The sequence below is a fragment of the Elephantulus edwardii genome, unplaced genomic scaffold (genome assembly GCF_000299155.1).
Source record: "Elephantulus edwardii isolate Elephantulus edwardi_28Jun2011 unplaced genomic scaffold, EleEdw1.0 scaffold00089, whole genome shotgun sequence".
Lineage (NCBI taxonomy): Eukaryota > Metazoa > Chordata > Mammalia > Macroscelidea > Macroscelididae > Elephantulus > Elephantulus edwardii.
In genome coordinates, this window is record NW_006399839.1 from 6,553,301 (window position 1) to 6,574,354 (window position 21,054).

A 21,054-nucleotide genomic window follows, 5' to 3' on the forward strand; every position below is an offset into this window, starting at 1 on the left:
TAAGAAATTAACAAGTTAAACCTAAATTTTATATAGAGGTGCACCAGACTCAAAGTAATCAGATCCCACTTCAATGCTTACAGTAATTAAGACAGTCAAGTGTTGGTATAAGAAGAGACATACAGACCAAAAGAACAGAAAGGAGACAAATCCTTGCATTTATGACCAACTGCTTTCTCACAATGGTGCCAAGGCAACCCACTGGTGAAAACGAATGTCTTTTCAACAAATGGTGCCAGGATAATTGAGTATCTGCAGTCACAGTGATGCATTTAGATTTAAACCTCGTGCCACACAAGCAAATTAACAAAAAATGAGCCACATATTTGGACTGTACAATCCAAACCATGAAACTTCCCTGAGAAAGTCTTTGCGCCTATGGATTAGTCAAAGAGTTCTTTAGCAAAAGCATGTTGCATGAATAAAAAGGAATAGTAAAGTAGAATTTATAAAAATTAAAAATGTTCGTGATCCAAATGGTATTATTACTACAACGAAAGGCAAGCCAGAGTCTGGGAGAAAATATCTTCCCATCATATGACTCAGAACTTGGATAGAAAATACTGAAAGAATTGTTATAAACAATCCAACTCAAAAAGAGAGCAAGAAATCTGAACAGACACTTCTCCAGAGATGATAAATAAAATACTCAACATGCATGTTAAAAAGACAAACATCCTTAGTCATGGGGGGATTAAAATCAAAACCACAATGATAGATTCCTTTACACACCAGTGAACCACGTAGGAAAAAAACAAAGCCAAAAACCTTCCCTCAAAGAATAAGCCTGGTCTTAGAGAGTGTCACAGTTGAGTTATAACAAATGAAATTATAACACCAACCCTGTATCATCTCTTTCAAAAAAATTTAAGAGGTTAGCACTTGGAATTCACCTGATGAGGCCATTTTACAATTCAAGACACCAAGGTTTACTTTTTGTTTGCTGAGGGCTTGATCTAACCAGGACACTTGGACATTGTATGCTTCCTTCCTTTTCCAGTTCTCAACTCCAATTTCCCGAGCAGTGACAGCTGGAGACTATATGGGGAAGTTCTACTGTCCTACGGGTTGATATGACTCAGGATGAATTTGATGGAAATCAGGTTTTCGTCTGTTTAAGTTCCCATCAAGTAAGGCTAACGAAAAGAAGAAAGTATCTGTGTAGTGCTGAGCTTTTAAAATTTCCCTTCCTATCCACAGGGCTGCCTGCTGGGGGGGTGGGGGATTTCAACTGCACCCCCAAGGTCAGCACAAGGAACACTTGGTCACAGTCCAAGATTAGTATGAACCATATTTAACTGCCATTCTATCAGGTCAAAAAAAAGCCGAACACTAGCAAATTCATATGGTTCACTCTGTGTCAACATCAGTGAAGAAAGAAAGAAATTTCCCAGAAGGGTGACATGTGTTGACTTAAAGGAACTTTGTGGTTGCTGATGTATGGTGACCCTCTGAACAACAGACCTGAATCCTGTCCTATCCTTATCCTCTCTGACACACTTAAAAGCCACTGCTGCAACTTTAGGACAAGCTCAAGAATGAACAAGAGCACAATAACACTATTAAGGCCCCCTCACTGAGATTAAAATTCATGGCTGCGGTTGTACAAGACCAGGGATTGTTCTTTTTAAAAAAAACTTAAATCATGTTGCCACAACATCTCATGGAACTTAGTGGCACAAGCCACTGAGGGGGACAGAAAGTTTCCTCCCGCCCTTTAAAATTTGCCACCACTTTTAAGCATTTGCATGGTTGCTGCAACCCTTCTATATCACTGAATACCAGCTTCTGGACGTTTCCCTTGGTGATCTGGGAAGGGCGGAGAGCAAATTGCTCACAGGACCATCTTCCAGGAAGCCTTTGCTAATTTACTTTTATATTCCAAACAGTCTTGCTATTTAAACCCTCTGTAGAATCAATGTCAAGGATAATGAATGTTCTTGTGTGAACTATTATTTTCAGAACCAGAATTTTGAGCATTCACATGTCAAATTTTCAGAAGCAAAACGAAGAAGAGGAATGAAAATAAATATCAGAATTACCTTAATTAGATCATTCTAACTCAATTTCTGTTACAGTCTCATTTCCTATCACTGAATAAAAAGTTTTGGGGCCAACATGTTGACAGCAAGAATGCTTCCACCTCCAGTTAAAATCAACCTGAGAGCATCTTACCTGAAACTCCCATAGACTATCAGAAGAATGGAAATCAGAAATGTAGACACTTGACTGGAATCCACCAAGGAATAGGCCCTAAAAGAGAGAAGCGAAAAGGAATTAAACCACATTGCAGCAAATCTTATGGAACACAGTCCATAAATCCCTTGGTTTATATTCAGTCTCTATACGTCTTGGTTTTGTTTTTGTCTATACGGTATAAGCCAGCATTTAAAAAGAACTTATCTTAAAGGAAATTTGTAACTTTACCATGAATCCCATCTCTGTATGTCATGCAACATGTATAGAGCATTCACACTCTATTAAAATAAAAATATTTTATTAAAAAAATAAACATTTACAGAGAAGTTAGATTTTCATTCATTCATTGATGCACAAGTATCTTCCCCCTCCCCCCAGTCCTCTTTGCAATGCTATACCTCTTATTCTGGGCAATTTTGAAAGTATCATCCTATCATCCATTTACACTGCATTAGCAATAACACTGTACGGGTTTTACTCAATGCTGAAGTCAAAACCTGCAACAGCTCTCCTCTGAATGGTTTCTATTTTTATGACTGTCTATTGATTATCTTCATCCATAAGTCCTATACAAACTTAAAACTGACTCACAGCTGACCCTCCAGCAAGTTGTAAATGTCACAGAGAGGAGACTACCCAAACTTCTCCCTTGGAGCTGCTGATGGATTTGAACCGCTGCTGGAAGGCATTGCTTTGGGGCTAGCAGCGTTAACTCCCTGTGGACTAGGCCATCAGCCCACGTACATGGCCTAGAGGCAGTGCTTCTAGGCAAGGAAGTCCAGAGACATTCTAGACTCATGCCTGACTCTCAGGGAAGGGCACTGCCGTTCCTCCAGGTGACAAAGCTGGAAACCCACTGCACTCCTTTTATCTCCTACTTCACACATGTGGCTCTCGTGGTAAGGAGTCGCACAGCCAACAAAAAGGTATCTACAGTGCGAATCCCCCAGCTGCTCCATGGGAGAAAGACCGGCAATCTCCTCCTGTATGGTTTACAGTCTCTGAAAACCCACTGGAGGGTCAAATCAATCAGTTCTGACTCAACAGTACACAACAGTAACTTTACACACGTAAGAAAAGTCCACAAGGTCTGGAACTTCCAAATCCCCAATTATCGACTTCTAGTTCCCTTCTGACAGCTTGACTCTAAGAAATATTGTTCAAGTCTGTTCTTAGAAAAGTAGAGGGACAGTGCAGGAGAAGACGACCCTCGGTGAGATGACCGACACAGTGACTAGCAATGGGGCGAGGTGTGTCAGAGACAGCAGGGCAAGGTTCAGAGCCATTGTTTACAGGGTCGTAATGAGTTGTAGTCAACTCGATGATACATATCCACATCTCCGAGATATTTAAGAATTAAATAATTTTATAAGTAACTCGATACAGGAGTACTCAATTAGCATTGTAATTTTTTTCAGAAGGGACATCAACCTGTGTTGAATGCTGCTGAGAAGCCCAGTAAGATGAAATGTCCCCTGGATTTATTTTTATTTACCATGTTAAGTCACTGGTGGCTTAAAGAGCACAAAGAGTTTTAGTGGAACGGTGGAGGGAGCAGTTCGGATGCAACTGGCTCAGCAGATAAAACAAATGGAGATGGCTCTTTGAGGAGTACAGGGATGAGAAAGGCAGTTGGAAGAGGAATATAAAGATAAGGGAAGCCTTTAACTTCTGTTTTAAAGATGGGAGATAACATTTTTTCTGCCTGCTGATTGGAAATCATCCCAGTTAGAGGGAAGGATGAGATGGATATACAGAAAAAGTGAAATTTCCTTTAATCTCTCAAAAAATAGTACCGGTAATAAAGTTTCGAATCTGTAATGTAAGATGCTGTGGTAGAAAGTGTCCTCTTTTTTTGATCCTTAGTAAATACTGGAGTATTTATGAGTGAAATGATAAATGATATGATCTGATATTTTCTCTAAAATACTCTAGGGGGCAAAGAATAGATCAAACACAAATGAGTAAAGCCTCTAGCGGGCACACAACAGGCACGTGCAAGCCTGTCATGTATGCTTCTCTCCTATTTTTAATTGAAAACGTCTACAATAAAAAAAGTGGGAGTTTTGTTTTGTAACAATCCCTCCCTTATCCAAAAAGAGTCTTGAAAACGGACAATCTGAATACAACTAAAATAATGAGATGAAAGTATGCAGGAATATGAATTCTTTGTGTCTGTCTCTCTCCCACTGTGTACCATCAAGTAGGACGTGACTCGCAGCTCACCCTCCAGCAGATTTTCAAAGGCTGTAAATCACATTTTTCTCCCCATGAAACAGCAGGTGGATACGAACCAAGTACCTCTGGGTTATCAACACAGCTCTTTACCGCTAGAGCTCTCTACAGGGGCCGCCACCCTATCCTTACATGTCAGAGAGCAAAATCCAACTCCCCTCCTCCCCATCTCTATCCAGCAACACAGCTGTGGCTGGTGTGTTCTCTCGCAGACGACCTCTATCCCTAAATATACCTGACATGGTAAATGTCACAAACTAGGAAAAGTGACTTAACCAATTCTCTTTAGGTCAGCACAAGAAACATCATGTTAGAGTATAATTCTGACACATCTCTGCCTCTCTCACATGCAATTCTGAAAAGAAATGACCTCAGTTCACTGAAGAACATGCTAACATTTTTTTAAAAGGTTCACATGGTACAAAAAAGGATTAAGAAAGACACTAAGAATTCTTGTTCCCAGGCCAGTGTTCCCCTTCCCAAGCCATAGATCTTTTCCTCTTTGCAAATACATAACTACTAGAAAACCAGTTAAGTTATTAGTAAACATAGTTTCCTGCATAGACTTCTGGTGCAAACATTCAACATAAGCATTCAGAAATAAATTCTCTCATTTTCTCACACAGAGAGTAGAATATTAAGTGCCCTGCTCTGTCCTTTACAATGCAGCCTAGACACTGTTCTCAGTATCAGCCTGTGAAGTACTTCCTCTAAGCATTTTTATTTTCTTTTATTTGAGGTAAATCAGAAATGCCAGATGCATAATGTATCATTTTAAAAACTAAAAGAAATTAGCTACCAAATGTAAAAAAGGCAAATAGCTCATATCTAACAGATCTGGCAAGTCTGGGCCTACATTTGTGCACAGAGATGATCAGCAGGCACTGGTAGACACTGCTCCCCGATGTATCCGTAACCTCCCCCCCAAAAAATGTGTCCCACTGCAGTATCTGCCTAGTCCCGGAGCTCCTAGAATTAACCGCTTCTTCACCTTTTCCTTGTGCCTTGCTCCCTGTTTTCTGAGCGCAGTAAGAAACACCATTCCATTATACCCATCTAAACCAGGCTTCCCATCCAGCCCCCAAAACATATCAGTCACTTCTAACCCTGAAACTCTGCTAAGCCTTGGGAGCCCCCAACCCCTACCTTCTTTCTACACCTTGATTCACCAGCCTGAGAGCGGTAAAATGCCACCCACTACCCACTCTGCATATTTACACTGTTCAAAAAATACCACCTGACATTCAAACAGTAATATAAGCAAACTACGAATGTACTCATTTTACTTTTAAGTGTTTTTATTTTATTACAATCAGAGCAACAAACTGCTACATTGGAGGGATATTTAGACTTGGATTTTTAGTGACAAAAAAATTAAAATATGGGGGGGGGATCACCATGGTACTAAAGCCAGCATATATTCTAATCGGAAAGGGGCACCATATGAAAACCATGCTTCCCTTTTAATAAAGAGAAAGCTTCCAGGTTCACAGGACCCAATCACGGGAGCATGGCCTCATGACCTGCTCTTTCTGAGATACCTTTCTTGGTAACTACGGGAGTTCTGAGTTTTCATCCTATTCAACTGAGTTAGGAGGGATGGATTTTTGTGTCTAACCTTCACTGAGACAAATGGATGTCAATGACTTGACTACCTCTCTTTTTACTCATTTAAGGTTTAACGAAGACAAGACTATCTGACCTTTTAACAGATGCAAGCCAGGGGATCCCACTGGTAAAGACAAGGTACACATCCTGACCATGAACAAGTCAGCTCTTCCACGAGAACAGCAAGAAGAAGAAATGCATCTTGCATTTTGGCAGATGTACCCTAATGGTGCCTATCTCGCCTGGAGGAATAATAAAAAACATTGATATTATACTTAAAATGTGTGCAGAAATTATTTTGGGAAAACAACATCTGCTTAGCAAATGTGGCCTATGTTAACCCAAACATTCCACTACCCAACTCAACAATGAGCTTTTTCCTTGCCTTTGTTTTCCAGGAAACTTTCTGCCCCTTAAATTCTCTGAGTGAGGAACTTCTTGCAGTACAGGCACATTTTCCATAACAGATTCCTGAAACTGATCTCTCTTTAAGGATTGTCTGAGTCAAAGTCCAGTACAATTTTGCACTTTACCACAAAATCTATGGCGTCCTGGAGACAGAAGACACTCCCGGCTGATGTGAAGCCCAGGATGTACTTTGCACAAACACAAATGCTACCCCTCACCCTAGCCAACTCAGGCAATAAACAATGTGCTGGGCCATGCTGTATCTCAATCAACAGAAGATAATTACAAAAGCAGCAAAAGTCACAGTTGGAACACAGCATGAATTCCTTTGAGTTCCAAGGCTGTGCTGTTCAATACAGTGCTGACTAGTCACGCTGAAGGGAGCTCTGGGGGCCTCGGGGCGAGGAGCTGTACTGCTGTCCCCAACGCAAGAGTCTGAATCTGTCAGCTGCTCCACAGGAGAAAGATGGGCAATCTCCTGTGTGCTTAAACTGTCTCTGAAACACCCCCGGAGGGCCAGCGAGCAGCCACACGGAGGAGCTGGTGCCATAGTCAGAGGGCTGTGACACTGCAAATCAAAAGGCCTCTGCCCGCTGCTCCCAAGGAGAAAGACGCGCAGCCTCGTCCTGTTAACACCAGCCTTGGAAAGCCAGGAAGGGTTCCCAGTCAGGATCAGCTCGATGGCAGGTGTTTAGAGTGCCATTTAAATTTACATTTAGCTTTTTAAAATTTAAATTAAATAGAAATGGAAAATAAAATATCCAACATCTCAGTTAACACTAGTTATATCTGAACAGCACACACACACCATTACTGTAGAAAATTCTGGTGAAGTGCAGGGACAGATGTAGAGAAAGATGCCCACAGTAAATTTAAAATTTAGCTCTGCAACATCGGGGTTTGAGTTTTAAGAAAACGGAAACATCTAATATTTTAGTGAGCATTTCACTCTCCCAACATTCTAGAAGGTGAGCGCTACATGTCCGCAAGCCTTTATCCAAAAAACAAAAGCAAAAGCTCTTGAGACTAGACATGCTTTGCAGAATTTAAAAGTTTTCAGCTTTCACAAAGAAAAACAGCCTACTGGGGTCTGGAGCAGTACTGTGTAATCAAATATTCATGTTTCTCTACATACACATGAATATTCACACTAAACAGGATAAATAAAAGATTATAAATAGACTCATACACTTCTATCGGATTCTGCTGCCAAATGAGTTTCAGAGAAACATTCAGTTTTCAGAACTGGAGTTGTGAAGGACTGTGGGCAGCTGTGTGTGGTACAACCATCACCAGGTCTGAAATGAGGAGCCTGCTGCGGTTGGGAGCCCAGGCTGCCCACCTCCAACATCCCACCTGAACCTGGGGTGGGGGGGGGACCCCATTTCCATCTTCCCAGTCTTCCTAAGCACAGCTTTTTCATTTTTCTGGTCTCTCTAAAAATTCTCTTTCCAGCCCAGGTGAACTGGAAGGTCCAACTGATTTTGTTATGATCAAGTCTAGGTTTTTACATCGTTTGCCTTCCGCAAAGCAGAATTATCACTAGAAATATCCTCTTCCACTTAATTGTTAATTGGAACTAACCCATAGATGACCCTTCAGGGGGTTTTCAGAGGCAGGAAGTCACAAGAAAGGAGACTGTCCATCTTTCTCCCACCCGGCAGCTGGTGGACTTGAACCGTGTTCTTTTGTACTGGCAGCTTAATTCCTCACCACTAAGCCACCAGCGCTCCTTACACAGTCATCAACAGACGATAGATCTATCAGCGCTGACAAAGATAAACACCGTCTTTCAACTGAAAAGAAAAGCAAAATTGACACTAGTCTTCTTTTAATCACTCAAAATTTCAGATGTAAAAATTTTTTTTCCATAAATAGTATATGCTATCTTGTTGAGGGAAGCCTCTATGGGGATAGTGGTTGATCAGATGAACTCCAAGGAAATTCTTCTCGCGAGTCCTGTTACTTCATGAGGTCACACCTCGAGTTTAGCCTGCAAGCTCGTTTCCTCCTCTCCCCATCTTCTTCCTCTGTGTTGTCCAGTATTTGTATTTATCCTTGGTCAACTAAACTAGGCCCACTTTTGGTCCATAAGCCCTAATGTAGAAAAGTGGTTTCAAGAAGCTTTGTGAGTTTTCACAGCTGGTGAGGATGGGAAAAGGCGGTCAAGTGGCATGAGGCTTAAAGAATATGGCTATTAACTAAAAGGTCGGCAGTTCAAACCCACCACTCCCATAAGGATGACACCCTTGGAAAGCCAATTTCTACACTGCCCTACAGGGTTGCTTTGAGTCAATCGACTCCAAAACACCCAACAACAAAGGTGTGAAGGAAGAGGGCCAGATCTAGAGCTTAACCCATAGACTCTTATCTTCTTATTCTCCCCTCTGCTCACAGGGAGTCATGACCTACACAAAGAATTGAAGTTAAGAGTCAGAAGTATGTACAGATACTAGGATATTATTACAGGAATTCGAGTTTTGAAAGGAAGGTTATTCTAATGAAAAAAGAGCTGGAAGTCTGGCCAATTCTAGACAATCAAAGCCCCACATCTGTGTCCCGGCCTCTCCCTAGCATGATCACTTCAGAGCCTGCGACAGTACCAGCAGAACAGCATGGCTCCCCAAGTCCTTCTCCTGGAGAGACCCTGGACGCACATCAAACACAAAACTCCTCCAAGATAAAGGCAAAGAGCAATGGAGATCCAAGCATATGAGACATGCCAAATTGAGCTTAGTCAAAGGCACTAAAAGACAGCCAAGGACTTTGCCAAGCAAAATATAGCACGTACGCTATTAGGCTGAAATATCTGGTATCGTCATTATGAATGGACAATGGGTAATAAGCTGCACTGCCAACCCAAAGGCACATGGTTCAAATCCACCAACTACTCTGCAGGAGAAAGATGGACAATCTCCTCTGATGCAAATGATAACTTCTGGGGGTCAGCAATGAGTCGGTTCCAATTCAACAGCAACAACATGAAAACCAACAATTCTTTATCTACAGTCCCCCAAACTTTTTACCTCTGTACAGACAGATAACTACCAGAAAGTTCTCTCATCAACAAGACTATACTTTAGACCCTCAAGGTTTTCAAAGACAGGGCGGTGTCTGGTAATCGCTCTATAGTCAAACTCCCATTTCTAGTCACTTTACTGGCAAGTGCTTCGAACACATGGCCCGCTGAAAATCATGCCAATCAGAGACGCTGCGAGCACTGTTCTCTAACAGGTTCTGTGGCAGCCCTGCAGCCATACAATGTGCACATTCTGCCCACCAACAAACACCAAGCAACGACTATTCCGACCTTGCACTGACACTGCCCGAGAGCAGCACTTAGTCAACTTTTTAGTCTCAAGACCATTTCACACCCTTAATAATTATTGAGGACCTCAAAGACTTTTTGTCTTGGTATTTATCATACTGGAAATGAAAACTAAGCAAGTTAAAAATATCTACCAACCCATCTAAATATAAGAATGCTATAATATGTTAACACAGAAATCACTTTTCCCTCCCAAAGGAAAAATGATTTTCTCTTCTAAAACAAACATGCCAACAATTTAGTGAGGCCAAGGGCATTCTTTGACATTTTTTACAAAGTCCTTTAACGTCTGTTTTAAACAGAAGGTGGCTAAGTTTTCATAACCACTTCTGTGTTGACGCTGTTGTCATATATTGCTTTGGATGAAGTCTAAGGCAGAGGAAGAAATCCAGCAAAGCAGTATTTGAAGACCTTTTTCTGATAATTGGCTATTATTCTTTGATAACCCACAGAAATTCAAATGGTAGTAATCTCTTAAAGGTTAGCCACTAATGGTATCTTAAAACCTATCAATTTTTTTTAAGATGTTAAACTATAATCCACTGACTACCCTGTACTTGAATGTATGTCTTTACCTACAGATTATCTGTGACATCCATCAGTTATTTAAAAAATATTGGTTATGGGGAGCTCTGGTGGCCTAGTGGCAAGGAGCTGCAACTACAATCCCAGAGGCACACGGTTCGAATCCACCAGATGCTCTGCCGGGAAAAGGAGGGACAATCTCCTCCTGTACCAGTCAGATCTGATTTGACGGTTCTCTCTCTCTCTCTCTCACACACACACACACATAAATAAATATTGGTTCACTGAATTATGCAACTTTTCCAAGTGCTGTTACATTTCATAAGCACATTTCATAGAGAATCTGGGAAAAAAAAATCCCATCTATTCATATAATCCTGAAGCAAGTTTTCCCAAACTCTAACTTTCATGTGATAACTCAAATTTTATTACTGGTGTCAACACTTTAAATTTTAAAATTATACTGTTATTGTTAAATGCCATCAAATCACTTGCAACTCATAGCAACCCTATGTACAACAGCTCTGAACCCTGCTCTATCTTGGGCCAACTTCATTATCTATGACATACCCACACTCACTGCCCCGGTCACTGGGTCAATCCATCTCATCCAGAGTCTTCTTCTCTTGCGCTGTCCTTCCACCCTCCCAAGCATGATGTCCCTTTCCAAGGACTGGACCCTTCCCTTCTTACAACATGCAAAGTATGTGCGAAACATATTACAAGGAGTATACTACACGATCAAGTGGGATGTATCCCAGAAACACAAGGTTAGAAAATCAATGTAACATACCACATTCTCAGGGTAAAGGAAAAGAACCACGTGATTAGCTCAACTGATGTTGAAAAGGCAAACAATAAAAAACTTCATGACAGAAACACTCAGTAAGATGGGAACAAGAGGGAAATTCCTAACAAAGGGCTTTAATGAGAAATTCCGTTAACATCATACCGAGAGAGAGAGAGACTGATTTCGCATTAAGATCAGGAACAAGACAGGAGTGACCATTTGCTACTATTCAGCATCCATCTGGGAAAAACTCAACAGAATCCAAAAGAAAGCTATTAGAACTTATAAATTAATTCAGCAAGGTGGCATAGTACAGAGAATCAATGTATAAAAATCAACCGGCTTCCTACACATTCACAATGAGCAAGCTGAAAAGGAAATGAAGCAAACAATTCCACTTAAAATAGTACCCAGAAAAACAAACTAAGAACAAATACATCTAGCTAGAAAGATGAAAGATTTGTACACAGAAAACTATACAACATTTCTAAGAGAAATCAAAGACGATTTAAGTAAGTGGAAGGACATTCTATGTTGGAGGGCTTAAGAATAGTTAAGATGTCAATATTATACAAAGTAATCCATAAATCTAATACGACCCCCATCAAAGTTCTAGCTGGTAACTGCAGAAATGGCAATGTCAATTCTCAAGTTTATATGGAAAAGCAACGGGCCCAAATATCTACAGTCACCATGGAGAAGACTAAAGCATGAGTCACATTTCCTGGCTTCAAAATACACTAAAAGGCCACAACAATTATAACAGGATAGTGCTGGAGGGCAAATGTAGTAGAATTAAGAGTCCAGAAATAAATTCATACTCTGTTCTCAACGCATTTTCTTTTCAACAAAGATGCAAAATCCACTCAATGGGAAAAGCAAAAAGAACCTTTTCAGTAAATGATGCTGGGGAAAATTGGATTTCCATATGCAAAAAGAATGAATCTGGATCTTTGCTTCCTACTATATATAAAAACCAATTCAAAAGAAATCCAAGATTTAAATGTGAAAACTAAAACCTCAGAATTCTTAGAAGAATATTCTTAGAAAGAACCAAGGCTGTGGGACCGAGTTTCTACATGCATTATCAGACAAGACAACAGAAGCACAGACAGATTAAATATTTCAGTCAAATTAAATACTTCTGTTCATAACTCGCTAATTCATTGCTATTCAGTCAGAGTCATCAGCTCGCTGACCTTGAAACAGGTTTGCAAAGGCTGTAAATTACACAGGAAATCACCCAACTTTCTCCTGAGGAACCACAGGTGGTGTTAAACCACCAAGCAGCACCTTGGGGGTTAGCAGTGTACTTCACTACTCATTAGGCTACCAGAGTTCCCGAAAATAAAAGTTTATGAAAGGATTTTTAGTTATTTTTTTTTTTAATGAGAAGGCAACCTATATACAGACTGGGGCAAAAAACTGGGGGAGACATGTATCTAACTGCTGTGTACCATCGAGTTAGAAGTGACCCATAGCTGACTCTCCAGTGGGTTTTCAGAAGCTGTAAATCACACGAGAGGAGAATGCTCATCTTTCCCCAAAGACCTGTTGGTGGACTGGAACTGGATGCCTGTGGATGGCTGGCAGTGAGACTCCTAACCACTAAGCCATCGGGGCTGCCTACAGATCTGACACGAATCCGAGATCCAAAATGTTTTTCTAAAATTCCTACAACTTACAAACAACAAATAACGCAATCCTTTCACTAAGGTGCTTGTGACTGGTGATCATGAACTCATCTGAGAGTTCAAGTCTCAAAAATTCTTGAGGTCGAAAGGAAGAACTCATTCTTTTTACTCCTTCATCAAACTACAGCTCAAACCAGGCTCACTGCTGCGTCAGTGCCATCTCACAGAACTTACAGGACAGAGCACAACTGCCCCTGAGGGTTCCCCAGACTACAGTCTCTATTTAAGGAGATATCCACTGAGCATTCATTAATACCATATGGCTTATGAAAAGAACTTAATATAAATGCAAATGCAAATATTTAACACTTTACAAAAGGCTAACCTGAAACCTCCCCACACCACGGGTTTGGTTCCAACACCCAGAAACCAAGCTGTCGATCTTTCTGGGAGGAGATGGGTCATCTTGCTGACACAAAGCAGTTAGTGGATTCGAACTACTGACCTTTCCATTGGCAGTGCAATATGTAATGCACTACATGCCACCATGATCCCGTCACTGAGACTGCTGTGGTTAGATGCCACTGAGTAGAGCAGGGCTCATAGCAACCCCATTAGCAACAGACCTGAACCCTGCCCTATCCTGTGCCGTCCTCATCACCTGACACACGTGAACCAATTGCTGCAGTCACTGTCAATCCATCTCACTGGGGTCTGCTTGCACTTATCCTCCACATTTCCAAGCATAATGTCCCTTTCTAAGAAATGGCCTCTTCTAGCAACAAGAGCAAAGTATGTGAGAGAAGCTTCGCCATCCCTGCCTCCAAGGGGCACTCTGACTGTACTTCCCGCACCCCCATCCCCCGAGGCTACTACTACAGTGAAAATGTGGTTAGATTTTATATCGCTGATAGATGTAAAGACTGAGTATAAATTCAGTTCTTTTTCTCCACCAAACAGATAATCCGGAATCATCCTGTTTTCAGATACAGTTTATTGCCTCACGCAGACAATAAAGGATTTACATGGGAGCGAAACAGAAAGGCATTCTCTTCAAGGTTTCCACAGTGCTGTGCTTCAGCTCTTTGCTATAAATCACCCTTTTCAGATGGGTTACAATTAGAAAGGCAAGTGCATTTTATCATGATCTGAGTATATGTAATTGTGACGCCTCTTCTCAGCAATGGCAGCCAGAAGCAGCTCTGGAATGGCTGTTAATAGATGTATTTATTAAGGCAAAGGGGATTACGATTATTAGGCAACCAGACAAAAGTAGATGAGCACAGACTGGGACAAAGCAGTTTATGTATCTTCATTTGACCATGTGTCTCATTTATTGAAAAATTAATTATAATGTAGCTTTTGAAGATATCTTTGTATCACTATCCAATGCTTCTTTAGAACTTGAGTAAAATGAATTCCCTTAAAATTGTAGAAATTTGCCGGTTGAGCTCCTGAATGGCTAAGTGCCTTCTCAGGATATGAGGCCACAAAACTTAATAGGGAGATTTTTTTGGAAACACTGCTCTTAAAAACTCTAACATCATTCATTTTTAATGTCATTCAATGCAGATCATAGTTTCAGAAATGATTCTAGAAACAAAATCCGGGGTTTTTTTGTAGCCTACTTTGACTTTTTTTTTTTTTAAAAAAAAAAAACAAACAAAAACCAAACCACTAAATAAGAAAAAAAGATGGCAGTCTGAATTAAAGTTTATGAAGCAAAATGGTTTTTCCATTAGAAATAAAACTCTGAAAGCATCTGTACAAATCCAAAAGCAGACTTTTAAGAAGAAAATTTCCAGTGACTTATAAAAAATGGATGGCGCAGGTTTTTACATTTAGTTACCCTGGCAGCCTAGTAACAAAATTTCTGTGGACAAGTAAAAGGGAGCCTAACAATTTAAGTCACTCCACTTCCATTAAGGCTCTGATGGCCTGGAGATAAGAAGCTGTATCACAATCCTGAAGGCATGTGGTCCAAACCCACTAGATGCTCCAGGGTAAAGGATAGGCAATCTCACCCTGTGCCATTTACTGCTTCTGAAAACCCTCTGGAGCCATGGGTCGGTTCTGACTCGCCAGCACGTACCTCCACCACCAAACATCCTCCTATCACGTACTAGATCATTTGTGAGCCTCAGGCTGCCCAGAATCTTGAACCCATGACTGTCAAAGTCAATTCCGTCTCCTCTTCATAGTGACCCTCTATTGAGTTTCCAGGCTTCAAACTGCTACGGAGAGAAACAGCCCACCATCCCTCCCAGAGCAGCTGGTGAATCGGAACCTTCAAACTTTTGGTTATTAGTCTGAACATTACCCATTATGCTTTGTATATATACCCTCAATGGTCAGATTCGGGATACTGTATTCTTACTGACTGCCTGGAAGAAATCAACTATTTCCAAACTTTTATCATCTGCATGTTGATGAATGACAAAAATTTCTTTTGCCAAACTTCCTCAAAATTCCAGTACCCCCTCCAAAGCATTTTGGACACTCTCCCTTGTGGACACGGTATCCACTGCCATCCAGGCAGATGCTACACACAGCTGGCCCTGCTGGTTTTCCCATGGAAGAGACTGCCAATCGTTTTCTTGAGCTGCTAGTGGATTCAAACTGCCAGAGGGGCTTAGCTTTTGGGTTAGCAGTGCAAGTCCCTAAAGACCAGACCACCACAGCTCCCTGCATACACCGTGGTCACCTGGAATTTAACATTATCTAAAACCAAACCAAGAAAACCAGAAGTCTTACCGCGGGACTAATAGGCAAAATCATGATGGATGGAGAAGAGACAGAAACTGTCAACAACTTCATCTTACTTAGATCCATTATTAACACCCTTGCTACTAGCAGGCAAGGAAATAAGGAGACAAACTGCACTGGGGAAGTCTGCAGTTAGGGACCTCTCCAAATTACTGAGAAGTGAAATGACATCAGTTTGAGGACTAAGATGTGTCTGATTCAGGCCATGGCTTTCCGATCACTGCTATGCATGTGAGAGCTGAACAATGAATAAAGATGATAGAAAATTGACGCCTTTGAATTGTGAAGAAAAGTACTGAAAATCCATTCCACGGACAGCCAAAAGAACAAACAAATGGTCTGGAGTGCTCTTTGGAGGCAAGAATGAGGCTTCAGCTCACATACTTTGGGCATGTTGCCAGAAGGGGCTATTCCTTGGAGAGGGACATGATAGTTGGAAGGGTGGAGGGTCGGCAAAGCAGAGAAGACCCTCGACCAGGTGGACTGACACGGTGACTGCCTCAATGGGCTCTACTGTGTCAGGACGTGTGAGGATAGTGCAGGATAGAACAGGGTTCAGATCCGTTATTCACACGGTCGCTCTAAGTCATACTGGACTCAATGGCACCTAACAACAACAACAACAACAACAAAAACCAAACAGAGCTCTTCATCACCTTGCAAATGTCATCTCTGGTCACTTTTCCACGTTGTCTTCAGTATCACTGCAAATATCACTCTTAGGTAAATGCAGATAAAGTGTCACTTAATGTTCACTATACGATCTGTGACAGGGAACCAACCGTAAGTGATTTCTGCGCGCGTGAGCACTGTCTTAACATCTGGGGGATCTGCTGCTCCTCTTTGTTGCTGCTTCTGCTGCTGAAGCTACAAGTGGGGGCTGCAGGAGCCAGGACCACCAGCAGCAGCGGTAAGAGGTAATGAGCCTGAAAGGAGCCAGCACACTCTGTCCTGGTGGCTGTTACGTACTGCTGAGTCAAAACTGCCTCCTAGCTGACCCTCCAGGGGGATTTCAAAGGTTGAAAATCATACAGACCGAATTACCCATCTTTCTCCTGTAAAGGAGCTGGCAGATATAACCCACGATTGTACTGCACTGGAAAGTCTGCTGTCAAGGACCTCTCTCCAAAATATTAGGGCGCAATGGTGTCAGTTGAAAGACTAAGGTGTGTCCAATTCAGGCCCTAGTCTCTTCAATCACTTGTTATACATCTGAGAGCTGAGCAATGAATAAGGACAAAGAAGATCAATCAACGCCTTGAGTTGCGGTGCTGGAGAAGAGGACTGACTGTGGACGGCCAAAAGAACCAAGAGATGTGTCTTGGAGCAAGTGCAGCCAGAGTGCTCCTTAGAGGCAAGGATGGTGAAGCTTCGTCTCACGTACTTTGGGTATGATGTCAGGAGGGGCCAATCCTTAGAAAGATGGAAGACCAGCGCAAGAGAGGAAGTCCTTCAAAGAGATGGACTGACATGGGGATGGCAGTGATGGGCTCAGGTAGGTCAGAGATGATGAGGACCGCACAGGATAGACTTGCAGTGCTGGGATATGTGTGGGATATAGCTAACTGCGGCAAAAGACAGGGCTCGGGGCTCAGGCTCTCAAGCTCTGCCTGGTGGTCAGGCAGCAGGGTGGAAGGTCAGAGGCTGGCTGCAGGGCTGGCTCCTTCTGTTACATGTTGCTAACTGCCACTGAGTCAAGTACAATTCATGGCGATCCTGTGAACAGTGGATCTGAAGTCTGCCCTATCACATGGTAAGGAGCTGCGCTGCCAACCTGAAGGCACACGGTTTAAATCTACTGGTTGCTCCACATGTGAAAGGTGTGAAAATCTCCTCGCGTGTAACTGGCTCTGAAAACTCTCTAGAAGGTCAGTTATGGGCCGCTTCCAACTTGGCAGGACACAGCAACCCATTACAAAAGCAGGTTTCCAGGTATTTCTCCTGTCAGAGTTCCTAGATGGGTTCGAAGCACCAACCTTTCCGTCAGCAGTCTAGTGCCTCTATGTCCCACCAGAGGACCTTACAGGAAGGCATCAGAGGTGGGCACAAAAAAACCATGTTGGGACATATGATGGCCTGTGCTGAGCAAGACGGGGAAGTGAGAGAGATTAAGAAGCCTGCCCATGGCTGCACAGAGAGAAAGGTCAGCCAGAACGTGGAAAAAGGCAGCTCCTCTAAACATACCACCAGCTCCCACATCATCAACAGAAAAGGCCGGCTGAAACCGGGCCATTCAATCTGACAGAGAGAGATTACAGGTGATTTTCAAGAGCAGTTCCCAAAGAATGGTGGGGAAGACAGCAAGTGGAAGTAAAGAACTGGCAGGCAGCTCCGGAGGAAGGAAGTCTCTCTGTGGAAGGGAGGCATGTGGCTGAATGGAAAGGCGAAGGTCGAGAGAGCGGCTTTGTTTCTATATGTGTTTTAAATCTAAGGAAGGCCTGTACCACCCTGAAGACAGGAAAACAAGGTCCTGGAGAAAGAGAGATTAGAGACAGTGAGAGAAAGGAGGAAACAACTTTTTAATTTCTAGAAAAGAGTTTACAAAGAAAACCAGGAAGAAGGGGTTAGCTTTGAAGACATAGCATCTGCTCTAAAGAGGAGACCAGAAAGTGCAAATGTCTTATTTATCTCTTGCTACCTTATCAGAAATGTTACAAATGGATGGTTGTAACAAGCAAAGTTCTTTTGTTTAGGAGGCTGGAAGTCAGATTCAGGGCACTAGCTCTGTTGTTGTGTGCCCTTGAGTCAACCATGATCCACAGGAAGGGGTCTCAGGAATGGCTCTGAATCTTACCCTATCCGGAGTCAAGCTCACCAACTGCAACACACCAGACCCCACTGCTCCAGTGCCTGTGTCAATCCCTCCCCTCCAGAGTCTTCCTCTCTTGCTCTGTCCTTCCATCCTTACCAGCATGACGTCTTTCTCCAAGGACTGGTTCCTCCTTACAACATGCCCAAAATATGTGAGACAGAGTTTCAAAATCCTTGCCTCCACGGAGCAGCATGGTTTCACGCTCTCCAGGTCAGACCTGTTTGTTCTCCCCTAGGGGAAGGCTTTATCTCTGGTGACTCTGGTGGAAGGGCCTTCTCTTCTTTCAGCATCTGCAGGCCTAGTAGTCTCTGGAAATCTCCCTGTGTCTCTGGATCAATCCCTCCACCCCCCCTGTTTCTAGGAGGTTCTCAGAGCAGGTGCCTTTGTTTAAAGGATGGTGTTTCTCTTCTTTTCTTTCTTGGTGGTGGCCACGTTCCTTCCTCCTCTATGTCTCTCTCTCCTTTTATCTCTTCTAAGATGAAGAGTGATGCATCCACACCCCATGTAAACTGATTACATGAGACTGTTGCATCACACTGTACTCTCTCTCCTTACCAGTGACTGACTGGTTGATGACGTCACATCTCACCATGGAAACGATCACATATGACTGCCTGTATCACTGTATCACTGAGACTCATGGTCTAGAGAAGTTTTGACACAGAAGTCTAGGAAATGCAGTTCAATCAGTGACACAGTCATGATCCAAGGCGGAGGTGAGGTTTCACACTTGTGATCATGTTAGAAGATCTCAATCTCCTCACAGACTTAGTACCAAGTGAAGATGGCACCGTGGGATCAGAGGAGAGGGTGCTGGAAGCATCTTAAGATGAAATTTCCAGTTCAAAGATTAATGCTCCATAAGCTGCTCGGAATGACAAAGCATGAGGAGGACCTCATGCACTTGCTGCCAAGGGTCAAGGACTGCAGCCTTCAGTATGGACTAAGGCTCAATGTCAAGAAGACAAAGATTCTCGCCACTGGACCAATTGGCAGCATCAGGATGGATGACGAAGAGATTGAGAGTGTTCACAGCTTCAGTTTGCTCGGCTCCACAGTCAACACTCTTGGCACCAGCAGTCAGGAAATCAAAAAGCGTATCACGATGGGAAAGTCTGCTGTTAGGGACCTCTCTAAGGTACTCAGGAGCAACAGTGTCTCTCTGGAGACTAAGGTGCACCTGATACAGGCCATGGTATTTGCAATTGCTTGTTATGCATCAGAGAGTTGGACAATGACTAGGGAGGACAGAAGGAGAGTGGATGCTTTTGAGCTGTGGTGCTGGAGAAGAATACTGAATGTACCCTGGACTGCCAGGAAAACAAACAGATTTATCTTGGAGAGGATTAAACCAAGCTACTCCTTGGAGGCAAGGATTCTGGGGCTTCGTCTGACATACTTTGGACATGTTGCCAGGAGGGACGGGTCCTTGGAGAGGGACATCATGCTTGGGAGGGTTGAGGGACAACGCAGGAGGGGAAGACCCTCTATGAGATGGATTGATTCAGTGACTGGGGTAATCGGGATGGGTGTGTCAGAGGCGGTACAGTTGGCGCAGGATAGAGCAGGGTTTAGGGCTGTTGTGCATAGGGTCGCTATGAGTCGGAAACGACTTGACAGCACATAACAACAACAACAACAAAATAATCACTCTCTTTAATAATATTTATAAGAAACTCTTTATGTTAATATGTAAAAAAGGGGTATCTGAATTCCCTTTTAAAGAATGATAAGTCCAGATGCTCTGCCGGGGAAGGAGGGACAATCTCCTCCTGTACCAGTCAGATCTGATTTGACGGTACACTCACACAAAAATAAAAAAAATTAAAAAAAAAAAGAATGATAAGCGAGTAAGGGCAGTGGAAATCAGCCAAGGACAGATGCCAAAGAGAGACATCAAGAGTTGGAAGAGGGCTTCCCAGAAGACTGGCTGAAAATGGGGAGTTATTTTAAGCAGAAGAAATGGCAAATATAATAGTATAAAGATGCAGATGCACCAAATTCTCTTGAGTTGAGAAGAAGTAACACAGAAATAACGAGAATTGGGTTGATGAAGAATGTGGAGCACAGAGAAGTGCCTGGAGAGGTGTGGAGGACAGTAAGGAAGTACACTCTGCAGGTAGATGTTGTTACCTGTCTCTGAATCAGATCAACACACAATTGAACTTCCTGTGGTTTTCAGAGTGTACGCATTAGACAGAAGACTCCCCTCTTTCTCCTGTGGAGCAGCTGGTGGACTTGAACTGAATGGCTTTGGGTTGGCAAGGCAACTCCTTAGCACGAGCCCGCCAGGGCTTCCTCTAGTTAGATGGGTTGGATTTAAATCCTGGCTCTGTCCTTTGCTAAGTGGAAAATGAGGGTAGTGACAATCTAATTCACAGAGTTAAGGGAGCTCAATGGTCAGGAGCTGTGCTGTGAACCCAGAGGCAGGTGGTTTGAATACACTAGCTGCTCTGCTGGAGAGAGATGGACAATCTCCTCCCAGGTGATGGGTTAACAGCCTCTGAAAACTTGCTGGAGGATCAGCTGAGTCAGTACAGCCACTACAATACCCACCACCACCACCAAGTTAATTACCAATAAATATTACCTGGTAGATGGAGGGCTAATAACATAAGTTTATGAAAATCATTAGAAATTCTTCAACTGACAAAAAGTTGCAAATAGAGATACCATTTGACCCAGCAATTCCACTACTGGGAATATACCCTGAAGAGACCATAGCTGACATCCAAGCAGATATATGCAC

The 21,054-nt window shown here is 42.6% G+C and overlaps 1 protein-coding gene across 1 annotated transcript in view; it reads right to left on the reverse strand.

The window, feature by feature from the left end:
- The window catches only part of SPPL3 (signal peptide peptidase like 3), a 168,768-nt gene that overhangs the window by 48,680 nt on the left and 99,034 nt on the right, over nucleotides 1-21,054 (reverse strand). The window contains exon 2 of the mRNA XM_006890438.1: nucleotides 2,176-2,253. Within this exon, the coding sequence (XP_006890500.1) occupies nucleotides 2,176-2,253 (78 nt within the window). The remainder of the gene's footprint in view (nucleotides 1-2,175; nucleotides 2,254-21,054) is intronic.